Source organism: Amblyomma mixtum, chromosome 5, assembly GCF_055824585.1.
Source record: "Amblyomma mixtum isolate Tamu chromosome 5, ASM5582458v1, whole genome shotgun sequence".
In the NCBI taxonomy this organism is placed as follows: Eukaryota; Metazoa; Arthropoda; class Arachnida; order Ixodida; family Ixodidae; genus Amblyomma; species Amblyomma mixtum.
In genome coordinates this window covers 174,831,378-174,843,796 of record NC_143016.1, presented here as the reverse complement: position 1 = coordinate 174,843,796, position 12,419 = coordinate 174,831,378, and the positions used below count along the sequence as shown (strand labels likewise).

Sequence of the window (12,419 nt, the reverse complement as noted above, 5' to 3'; positions counted from 1 at the left end):
TGGAGAGTGGTGCCATGCTCTACAGGGGGGCAACAAACATGGCACACTTGTTTCCTGTAAACCTGCCACATAGCTGGGCCCATGGATGTGACACTCAGCTGCAATGCGTAGCATCGATGCACCAGCCACAGAGATAGTGGGGCGGGCATTGCTGTTGAAACACGTTCAGTTCAGTGGCTTCATTTTTCGCTGTGCAGCCTTGAGCACTGCGGACAGGGCTGGGGCACTGTCAGTCTGGGAGGCACGTCAGTTCACTCGAAGCATTAAAGCAGCCGAGTTGTGGCTGCGGTTGCATAGTAGCTACACTCAAAAGCGGCATCCAAAAATTTGGTTCTTTCTTGCTAATAAATTAGCACAGTTCTTTTTTCACACATAGGATGACAGTAATTTCGTTAGTATAAGTAGGAGCAGTGGGAAAGGGAACGTGCAAGCCTGTGGCAATGCAGGCTGATCGCACGACTGGCGGTTCTAAACCTCGGAGGTGCACCCTGTCGTGCTTTCATCCCAGCTGCTTTTGAAAACTGTGCGGAAGCTATGCACGCTAAAATGCTCGTTTGGTGCACTTCCCGCTTTCAGAAGTAAAGGTACTGTTCCGAAAAATTGGAGGCGCCCTTCGTCGTGCTTTGCAGAGGGGTGAGCCTCCAATTTGTTGTAAGGCCACATGCATGCACGATCAGCCCGCATTGCCTTGGGCTTGCATGTTCCCTTTCATGTTGCTTCTGTCTGTACATAGTTCTGTTCTTGAGTGTGTTCTGTTTTAAATTCAGAAAAGCCGATCATGGGTTTGTGCGGACATTCAGGCATTTATTTACTGTCGGCGCACATTTCGTTGCAGCTGAGAGCCACAGCCGCTGGCGTTGCTACAGCTGATTGATATGTGCTTTGAGTCTCTCAAGGGATTGTATACTAGTTTACTTCATGTGCACTTTCTGATAACATGCTCTTCAGTATGCTGCAGGGCTCGGCTGGTAGCGCTAACAGACCCACTTGGGTGAAATCATGCTGTGGCTAACCCTCATACTCCTCTAACAGATGTCGCTCTCATGTTGTTGCCCTGTACTTTGTGATGTTTGTTTGTTAGTTGAGCCCAGTTTGCGCTCTTGTGTGTGGTGCTCAAATGGTGCACGGCCCTTGAAACACAGCAGTGCGCATCTGCTTCAGCCGATGCTTGCGCTGAAGTAGAGCCCCATAGTCCTGCTGCACCTTGGCCATGGGCTGCCATCTAATGTCACTTTTTATTGTCACACAAGAGTGACGCAAAGTGGAGACCATGCTCCTAAAAGTTAGCCGTGCACAACTGGTTCTCCTGCGTCAGGAATCTTTGTTTATCTACTTCCCTGAGTGGCTTTTGTTCATTCTTACTTTTGTGAACTTTTATTTTTTGTTCTTTGCTATTCTAGGATAGTTTAGCAAAACTTGTACATGAGCTAGGTGGTGCATAACTTTTTTGGAATGAAATAAAAATGGCTGCATAGCATTAGTGAACTGGAGTGCATTTATAGCAGTATTACAAATCCAAACAGGAGCTGGATAGGGAATTCGTATTGGATGCTTGTCATGCATAAAACAAATGCAGGGACATAATTCCCAATTAGGCTGCGTGAACCGTTGATTCTTAGTAAGTGAAGTTTAGATACTAAGAATGGATCAAGCTTCATTAAATGAGAATGGCATCTTTGGACCAGGGTCTCTATTTACTAATTTTTCATTTTTGATCCTTGTACTCCTCTGGCATTGGTCGCAACTTCCTGGTGACGAAAAAACCTCTTGGATCATACCAGTGGTAGAAACTGTATTTCAAAAAGTAACCAGTCCCAGAGTACACTTTGTGGGGACTTACAGGTGGCGGTGCCATCTGGAAATAGTCAATAAAAGCTGTCGCCATTATCTTGTGTAGAGCGTTTCTTTCTTCTCTTTATTTTCTCTCTTAATTTATCTCTCGGACTGTTATTTTTATGAATTTTTGTTACTGTATCTGTTTCAGCGATTCTGTTGCCAGGCTGCTGTGTGTTTATTAAGAATCTCAGAGTTTGTAACTTGGACACAGTTTGCATTAGGTTCAGTAAACTGTGACACATCTGCAACCAAAAAAAAGTTTTGGTTGGAGTTCACTATAAGTTATCAACAACAACCAGACAGGCAGTTCTGATGAAATGTCTATCTTCGAGTTTCTGTTACTGACTGCAAGCATTGTGACAGTCAGTTAACCCTGGAATTTTGGCTTAATCAGACCACTGTTGTTTAATACATGGACCCTACTGGAAGTTTCACGAGACAAAAGAGCTCTGGTTGACCAAAAGAAAGGGAAACAGAGCAGTAGCCCAGGGACACTTGTTCTGAGTTTAGAGGTGAAGGAAGGAAATGTGTGCAAAATCAGGAAACATGTTTGTGCCATAAATTTTGCTGCCTAAAAATTGACATTCTATCCCACCTAGTAGAGCAGAACGTTGGGCCAGTTGGCGTAGTGACATATTCAGGAAAACTTTGCGCAGAATGACACAATGCGGAGGGAGAAACACGTACACACACTCGAGCGCAAACTTGCAACTGTATTCTCAGAAACGATACATCGCCTCAAGAAGCAGGAAGGGCGCAAGCATACAATACTCAGTACAACACGTGTGGTAGCACATTGGTACAGCAAATACAGCATCAGTGATAGGCACAAGACAATTCATACCCAGCGGAAATGCCCAGAAAGCAGGAACAAGAAAGCAGGTTACCGGTCGCGAAGAAAATCAAGTTTCTAGTTCCTGCTTTCTGGGAATTTCCGCTGGGTATGAATTGTCTTGTGCCTATCACTGATGCTGTATTTGCTGTACCAATGTGCTACCACACGTGTTGTACTGATTATTGTATGCTTGCGCCCTTCCTGCTTCTTGAGGCGATGTATCGTTTCCGAGAATACAGTTGCAAGTTTGCGCTCGTGTGTGTGTACGTGTTTCTCCCTCCGTCTTGTGTTATTCTGCACAAAGTTTTCTTGAATATATCCCACCTACTTGTGAGTGCTTTGCTATTTACATCTTTTCTTGGAGCTTTGATTGCCTCTCTGTTGGAAGTTTTTCTTGCTTTGCTCATCTTCAGGTGGTGTTTTTTACTGTGTCAGTGTGCCACGGACACACTTCCATGCATTTTATACTTCCATAAATTTTGCATCTGTGTTTGGTATTTCATGTGGTTAGCCACATTAGGGTGCAAAATGTGTATGATGTGTTCAATTTAGTGGCAGCACTGGATGTCTTGTGTTGGGCTGCTGTGGCTCGGAAAATCTGTGCTGCATGGGGTCGGCACACAATCTTGTGCATGCTCCAGCTTCTTTCTCTTGTCTCCCTTATTGCTTCATATTGCTCTGCCCTGTATGGTGTCCTATCTCAGGCTTTGCCTTCGTTATCAAAAGGGGGCATATGGCAAATTAAAATAATTTTTTGCAGGTGTGAGTTTCAGCATGAAATTGATGATGAAATTTCACTTAGCACCACCCCAGTAACAGAATTCTACCTAAGACAAGCAGTATTTGGGAGAGGTTGAATATCTTTGATGTTGGCGTTCTGTAAGCAAAGTGTTGAGCATTGATGTAAACTGGTGATGTAGGCCACGTCATTAGAGTCGGTGCACACTGGCTGTGCTGATCAAAGCGTTGTTTATTTACTGGCTTTTCAGGTAAACAGAGTGCAGTGCAAAAAAGTAAAGCACAGAGTGTGGAAACAGTGCAAGTATTTGCTTTCAGTCTCTCCCTTTTTGTCATGCCATTTCTATTGCGTAACATTGTTTACCTTTGATTTGTTATACCTTTGCATTGTTAACTGTGAAGCAAAAATATATTAGCGAAAATTTTGAACACTAGTATGAAGAAAAAAATACTTTCCAATATTGAATATTTGCTCAGTTTGGAAACAAAAAAATCGTATAAAGATATATGAACTACCATTGTCATCAATATTTTTTTAGGGCAATGTGATAAAATATTTATTCTAAATGTGAGTGCCATCTAGGTTCTCCTTGAACCTGTGTCTCTGCGCATTGAAACCATTAGTTTTATTTGTGACAAGGTGCAAAGCACTGGATGCAGCGCAGGATGTGGCATGTTTCACCCTTGTAGTTGACGTGTGCTTGTGAAGCGCCAGCAGTTGTCTGCTGCGTTGGCTCAGTGGTTATGGTGCTTGGCTGCTGGCCCTAAAGACGGGCTGCTGTGGCCGAAATTCGATGGAGGCAAAATTCTAGCAGCCCGTGTACTGTGCGATGTCGGTGCATGTTAAAGAACCCCAGGTGGTCGAAATTATCCGGAGCCCTTCACTACGGCGTCTCTCATAGCCTGGGTCGCTTTGGGACGTTAAACCTGTAAAACCTAAACCTTTTCTTGACTAACTGTGCAGGAGGTGGTTGTTAGTGCCTAGGCAGTGCAACGTTTTTGTTCCCCAGTGCTCCAACATATCTTCGCTGCCTGAATGTGTACCCATTGATTAGCTGGCAGCTCAGTAGCAGTTGAAGCCACATGTGGGTTGTCTGCTGGCTGTAAGTACTGGCGAACATATAGTACTAATTTTTCTTTTGAATATAGAGGTATGGATGTCAAAAACGGGTAAAAGAGGATGTTGCAAGGCGTGTCTGAGAAGGAGAGCTGACTGTGTCCAGGCAAAAGCACACACGTGCCAAACTTCGAGTAGTGCTAACTCAAACTGCTCTTGGTCCCGCTCTCATCAAGTGACAATACTACAAACTGTATAAAAAGATATTCTTTTCATTCTTGAGCTGTGACGACCTTACACATTGGGATGAAGTGTGCCCTGTGCTTGTTTCTAGGCACTTAAAGGAAAACCAAAAAAGTGGGTTAAATATGGCCCCTTACACCACAATAATACGCCTCATGTTCATGTTGATGGTAACAAAGTGTCAGTTCAAATTAGCAAGATTACACTGTATGTGGGTTTAATGGTAATTCAAAACTTAGGCCGCAATGCACACGTTTTCAACACTTGATCTTCTACCCTGTGAAAGCTTCACTTAGTGTCTGTGAACTCAAAGGTATGCCACCTGGCGAAAAGTTTATACTGGAACTTTAGTAAGGCTTAGGTTAGAATATGCTTGTAGTATTAATCTGGCATCTGCATACGAACACTAACATAAATGAACTTCAAAAAGCCTAAAAGAAAGCTGTGCGTCTTTTTTTTTTTTAAAATACAGGGGAATCATTTCAGCCAAGGGAGCAGTGCAGCCTAGTGGAGTTTGTGCCTTATTCCATGAGCACAACAGCCGTCCTCTGCCATCTATGCCACAAAAATTGGATGATGCATTTCATCGATGTACGATCTCACTACACATGACATGTATGGTCATGAATGATGAAACGAATGTAATGTGCTATGACCTATGAAAGGCATGTCTTGTAGTCATTCTGCAAGGTATCATGACTCAGAACTTTGCAAAACGTAATGAAGGTGTATAGAGTTTATACAAAGTATGCGTAGTCATAGTCATGAATCAATAATTCTGGGACATAGCATGACTCGGACGTAGCAGTAGGCTTTGCGAAATTGGTCTATTGCATGCCTCTCTATTGTATGACTGTTGATGTTTTTCTGGCAGCAAAAGAATCATTTGATGTTAAGAAAATTTAATTTTAAAAGTTGCGATCTTCATGAATTCGAGACTTTAAAATTTGTGATTAGTGTGCGATCACCATGAAATGGGATACTAAAGGGACACTGAGGGCAAATAGGAGTTTAAGGTGCCACGTTCAAATCCTAAAGAAACCACTTGTACTACTGGAAACGGAGCTTTCTTTAGGCCTTAGAAAAGACCAAGAAATGAAGCACAGGGTTCACCACCGCTAGCCGATTTCGCAAGTCAAATACATGCATCCGCACAGACTTTACTGTGCTAGCACTGAAGCCCACATTCACGAATAAAGCCGTTGGTCCCTCTGGCAGGCGGCAATCTGCTGCCGACCAGGTTGGGGGCAGTCTGCCCAAGTGTCCACAGAATCTGTGGAAATAGCAGGAAGCCAGAGAATCTGTGAATTGCAATGTTTCATGCGTGTCTAACTACTTTACTGATCCCAAGACAGGCCTTGTAATCTTTAAGTGGAACCTGGACTGATATGCATGCATAGAATGGCTGTAGTAAACTGTGTCATTTATCTACTGTGCTTCATTCATGCCTTGTAGACATGCACAATGCACAGAATACACCTGATATAGCACTTTAGTCATATACCAATATCGTGCAAAACAATGGCCACGCAGTGCTGGCATTCGTCTTTATTTTTTTTTTCCCTCAGATCCCAGAAGCTACGCTCCACTGCTATTTGCTTCAAAATGGCGGCAAGTCGTCGTTTTCGCTTGAGGACATCATGAGTTTGAATCGACTGATGGGAAGATTCTTAAATCCAATTTTATCGCCTATAAATGCATATTTTGCTGCCAGACAAACGTTAGCATAGCTGGAAAGAGGCAGGGAATAAAATTTTTACTTGGAACAATAATTGAATGGAGTTGTCCACAGTGTCCCTTTACAATTTGTGATTTTTCAATTTTTGGTTAGCGGCCCCGCCGCGGTGGCTCAGTGGTTACGGCGCTCGGCTGCTGGCCCAAAAGACGCGGGTTCGATCCCGGCCGCGGCAGCTGAATTTCGATGAAGGCGAAATTATAGAGACCCGTGTGCTGTGCGATGTCAGTGCATGTTAAAGGACCCCACGTGGTCGAAATTTCCGGAGCCCTTCACTACGGCGTCCCTCATAGCCTGAGTCACTTTTGGACGATAAACCCCAATAAACCAAACCAAATTTTTGGTTAGCCTGTGGGCAACATTTTGAAGTGAATGGCAGTGCAGCTTATCTTCTTTGTGCAAAACCTGCCTTGATGCACCGCAGTTTGCTTGCAAAGGCTGTTGGCGATTGTGACCTTTTCTACTTGAAGTAACATTTTTGTTGTGACAGTGCAGTAACCTGTTGATGCAGCCTAACTTCAGTTTGTCCCTTGAAACCCTGCACTGTACTTGTCATCAAGAACCCGACACATCTCTCACTCTTTCTTACCCCATACTTTGCTAGGAGTAATGTGTTTTTGTACTCTTTAGTCTTTTTTTAGAAATAATGTGAATGGTTAATTTTTTTATTGTGCACAGTCCATTGACTTTGCAAGTCGCCATGTTTGGCCGTACCATTTTGCATTGTTTCATTGTCTGTGCTCGTTCATTATTTGCGTTTTCCTTTACTTTTCTTTTTTTTTTGTGCTGTGTTTTGTTCTCTTTTGCTGTTTCACACTGTGCTCTTCTCATGCCCGGGCCTCACAGTGCCCAGTAAGGTCATAACACTAGTTAACAGTGGAGTTTGCTGTGGGCAAAGGGGCAGTGTTGCACAAATGTCCCCATGCATGATGTGGAGGATGTGAAGTTTGATCTGGTGCATAAGACACAGGTCAGAGGTGTCGCTCTGCCTGGTTTATGTGCGGAGCTTCCCTTGCTACGCCAGTGCATGTGCCAATCACAGTGAAGAATCAAAGAGGGGCAGTCTTGTGTAAACATTATGGTGAAGCTTTTTTACACCCATGAGAAATCAACTTCCAACGAATCTTTGCCAGCTGTGAAAATGGCCGCCAGGAATTTTGCCTAGTATTCCAAGCAAACACCTTTCTTATGTGCTGGTTGTGGAGTGCTTCTCCATTTCTCCTGTGGCGAGTGCCCTTCTGTTGCATGCCCCGGCTGGATGTTATTCGCAAGTGTACAGTTTGGTCAATGTTTTGAATCTGGACAGGGGCTCTGTCCAGTGGTGTGCTTTCGTGGCTGTTTTCAAAGAAGTCTTGGTTGTTCCCAAGTTGGCGAAGAAAAATTCATTTGCCATTGCTTCTAGTACGATCCTCGCAGTGGCATCATGATTGAAGAGAGCTTAACTAAACTATAGGCTTGCTGGTATGTGTCTTCAGCACTGATGTGTTGTTCTTGTTGAGTTCAGCCTGCAGTGCCTAAGGCCCTCCTCACGCTGGGGAGTGGTGATAAGTGTGAAGTGGAAGTTTGAATGCAACAGTGCTCATTTGGTCCAGTTCTAAACTGGCTGCATCTTGAGGGCAGTCTTGGCCCAGTCATATTGGTGCTCTTTGTTTCAAACCAAATGAGAGGTGGGTCCCAACTCTGCATGGTGTCTGTTCTTCTTCTTCCTTTCCAGCACCCGGTCAGTGCCACCGCTGAGCCTCCAGTCATTCATACCCAACCGGCTCCTGCTCAAATACGTACGTTGCAGGGCGCTTCCCCCCTTTATCTTTAAGAGCAGTAGTTGCGGGATGAAATTCCACAAGCAACCTAGGGTGGGGTGGGAGGGGGTCAAATCTGTGCCTGAGCAGCCAGAAACAAGCATGCTTCATTGTAGTCCAGGTGGTTGGGTAGCCATTCTTAGAACGTGTGTGCATGGTATCTCCGTTGTGCATGGTGTGGGGAGAGCCCCGCCTGACTCAGTCTTTCTCAGGCTGACTGTTTTAGGTTTGCTGCCTCATGCTGTTTCAAGCTCTTTTCAGTTGTCAGAAATAGTATTACGCAAGATCTGGCCCCATTTGGCATAGTTCTTGCTTATGAATATTTTGATGTTTTATATCCTATGTTCCAAATGTTTAGCTTTTAGCATGGATCATGAGTCTCAGGATCATGAGAGGGAAATAACTAGAAGAATAAGAATGGGGTGGAGCGTATGTGGCAGGCTCTCTTAGATCATGAATGGCAGTTTGCCAATATCCCTCAGGAGAAAAGTATACAACAGCTGTATCTCACCGGTACTCACCTACGGGTTCAGAAACCTGGAGGCTAACGAAAAGGGTTCAGCTTAAGTAAAGGACAACGCAGCGAGCTATGGAAAGAAAAATGATAGGTGTAACGTTAAGAGATCGGAAGCGGCCGGAGTGGGTGAGGGAACAAACGCGCATTAATGACATCCTAGTTGAAATCAAGAGGAAGAAGTGGGCTTGAGCAGGGCATGCAATGCGAAGGCAATATAACCGGTGGTCCTTAAGTGTAACGGAGTGGATTCCAAGGGAAGGCAAGCGTAGCAGGGGGCGGCAGAAAGTTAGGTAGGCCGATGAGGTTAAGAAGTTTGCAGGGATACGGGGGTTGCAGCTGGCGAAGGACATTGTTAATTGGAGAGACATGGGCGAGGCCTTTGCCCTGCAGTGGGCGTAGTCAGGCTGATGATGATGATGGTGGTGGTGGTGTTTTTCCGAGTAGAGTTTGGTGAAAATACGCTTTGCGAGTATGCCTACTCTGTGGCACAGCTCTCGAAGGCAGGTGTGTGGCTGTGTGCAGGAGGCGCACGATGGGGAGGTGAATGCGGTGCAGTTCTCTCCGTCCGGCCGCATCCTCTGCACTGGTGGCGGTGACCGCAAGGTGAAGATCTGGGAGTTCACCAGGGGTGAGGAGGCTGTGCCACTGCTTTGCCGATCACCAGTTCGTCTTTTAGAAAAAACAAAATATGATTTTAATCTCGGAAACATTCCTGATGCTGCATTCTCACTGTTTTCTCCCAAAACTAGGAAAAAAAGATTCTGGAACACTCAAGCCTTGTTGTTATGAAGTTTACGGAAGAATGCAATCACTTTGCTGCCTACTTTTTTTTTTAACCCTTCAAGGCATTATGTGCACAGTTATATACATAGCAACTTTAGTGTTTTTCTGAGAATGTGCTGCACCAAGCAATGCTGTCTTTGTTTAAGGCAAATTTAGCGTCCTTCATATCGCAGATAGGATGCTTTTGCATGCCAACTAGTGAATGCCGGTAATAATATGGCTTAAAACATTGATCTTAGTAGCGCGTCTCTCACTATTTTCAGGCATGCAGAGTTCACCACCAGTTAATAATGCGGATGTTTTTTTCTAATGTGCATCTTCAGCACTGGAGATGATTCCATAATCTCTCAGGTGTTGATTTTGCAAGTCCTGACACTACAGTAAAAGCTCGTTAATTCGACACTGACGGGACCACGAAAAATTGTCGAATTATCCGAATGTCGAATTATCGAATGAACAACAAAAAACAATGTTTGCCGCAACAGGACGTATACCTTTATTTGGCAAGGAAATCTGTAATCACCGTCCGCTTTTTCGAGCGAATTTGAGCGACTACGATAGCTCTAACAGCTGCCAGGTGCTCCGCGGCACACGCGCCGCGCCGTCAGGGATTTGTTCACAGAAGTCCTCCCGCACGGACAAGGCTTCTGCGGCTTCTTTCACCGTGCACTTCGGCATTTGGGGCAACTGCTCACAATCGTAAATCGTCGTCGTTGTCAGCGCCTGTCACTTCAATTATTTCATCCTCGGTCAGCTGACAGGACACGAAGGCGAGGCGCGCAGGCCCTGCGCGCTACCCACCGGAAAGCAGCGCGGGGAGGAGGTGAAGGGAGCGCCGCTCCCCGCTTATCTGTTTTTTCAACCAGCGTCCGCGGGGACGGAGTTGTTGCTGGGACTGGAGCCTCGTATACATGGAGCCCGACATTGCGGGTCGGGTCGGGGTGCGCCAGATGTCGGGCTGACCAGACCGACCCTACCGCGTATACATGAACCGGTTTTCTGTCGGGCAGAGACCGTCGCTACCCCTAGCGTCGAGCACGCAAACTACACGCATGCTAGAGGAGGAAAGATGCCCAGACGAAAAGTTCCCTTTCCCGCTGCTGCTCTTTCCGGCCGGTTGGTTCGTCCGTTCACGTGCGCGCTGTCTTCGAGGCCGGCAGCGGCTCGCTTTGATTTCTAATGGGTGTCTCCGCTGCCGGAAAAAAATATCTCCCAGCACGGCCGGTCTCGACGCGCGCGCTTTCTCGCTCTCTTCTTACGGCCTGAGCAGGTGCCGAGAAAACAAATCATGGTGAAAACCACTATCCAAAGCCGGGGTTTCTAGTGATTCAGGCGTTTTTTTTTTTTTTTTTGAAAAGGCGGTCAAGTATCTCCCACGATGGAAATTCTCAAAGTCTTGTAACTAATCATTGAACCACATCTAGAAGATTCACCCGTCCTATGCTGCCCGGAATGGGTTGACAGAAGCCACACCAAATGCTTAACACACCTCATTTCTGAGAAGTTTCTCCGAATTTTTCTCGTCAACTACACAAAGAAATTGACAAACCAAGATGACAAGCCATCTGGTTTCATCCACAAGCCAACGCGAAAGCATTTAAGGCTGTAACTGACATCCCTTGAACTGCGAGCCGCACAACAATGTTGTATAGGTCATTACAAGCAGCGCCTGTTATTGTTTTCAGTCCTTCTAAGTATGTGAAACGATATCGGAGTTCCAAAGAGCAAAGGATCTTTCTGATCTGGTGTGTTTCACGCAGTGAGAACAGATGGCACAGATACTTCGAATGTTTTCAAACGGCAAGTGCTATTATTTTATTCATACATTTCCAAGTATGAACAGAGATTGTGCCAGCCCTGAAGATGAAAATAAATGTTTTCCTAACCGTGGCTTCGCCCTGTAATATCTTGCCTCACTTTTATTCCTGCTAGACGCAAATGATACAGCCCTATTCGCTAATACTATGCGCCATCATTGCATGCCGACTTCAATGTTTTGAGATCCATCTACTAGTTCCCTGCTTTGCGTGCCGATAGCAGTGGCTGCATAAGATATGGTCGTCAAGTTCTTCTTCAGTACTCGGAGCAGCCGTTCAGCAATATGTGCAAAGTAACCGAACCAGCCCCCGGAGAGTTGCGGCGGTAGATAGCAACTGCCCCTCATGCACAGGCCGTTAAGAAAGAGCGCGCGCGCCGAGTGCTCCGAGTTCCTGCACAGCGCCAGCCAGACCGGAGAGGAGGCAGGAGAGGAGGCGCTAAGCCGATGCGGCAGCGTATACATGCTCCTTCCAGCCGGGTCGGGCAGAGCCAACCCACCCCCTGCAGTCGGGCTGGCCCAGCTCGACTCGACGGTCCCTTTGCTCGACCCCCTAGCGTATACATGAGCCCGACAACCGGTTCTCGGCCCGACAGCCTGCTTAACCCGACTTTTGTCGGGCTCATGTAAACGCCCAGTGGGACGCCCGTCTTATCTTTCCTCTGATCTTTTAACTCTCCTCTTATCTGCACGGGGACTGTGGACGGGTGTCTTATCTTTTTCTCTGATCTTTTAACTCTCCTCTATCTGCACATGGCAGCGGTGGTGGCTGAGCCAGTAGGCAATCCCTTGCGATTTCCTTTCACCCTTCTCTCAGTCGCAACAAAACAGCAACAACAAGTAGCGCAGTAAACACGCTGACAAAGCGCGCATTTACCAAAAAAGGCGCCGTAAATAACCGCGATAGCGACTGCTGCGACAAAACAAAGCACAAAAAAAAAAAAAAGACGCCAGCCGCTTCGGCCGCCGCTAACTCGCTTCCTCGGATGGATGGACCGATGGATGGATGATATGACCATAGGGATGGCCTATCAGCCGTACAGTAGCGCCGCTCATGGCA

The 12,419-nt window shown here is 45.9% G+C and overlaps 1 protein-coding gene across 2 annotated transcripts in view; it reads left to right on the top strand.

Moving 5' to 3' along the window:
- The window catches only part of Atg16 (Autophagy-related 16), a 95,057-nt gene that overhangs the window by 57,395 nt on the left and 25,243 nt on the right, over positions 1-12,419 (top strand). For both annotated transcript variants that reach the window (XM_089546365.1, XM_089546366.1), the window contains 2 exons: positions 8,159-8,222; positions 9,283-9,388. In XM_089546365.1, coding sequence (XP_089402491.1) covers positions 8,159-8,222; positions 9,283-9,388 — 170 coding nt within the window. The remainder of the gene's footprint in view (positions 1-8,158; positions 8,223-9,282; positions 9,389-12,419) is intronic.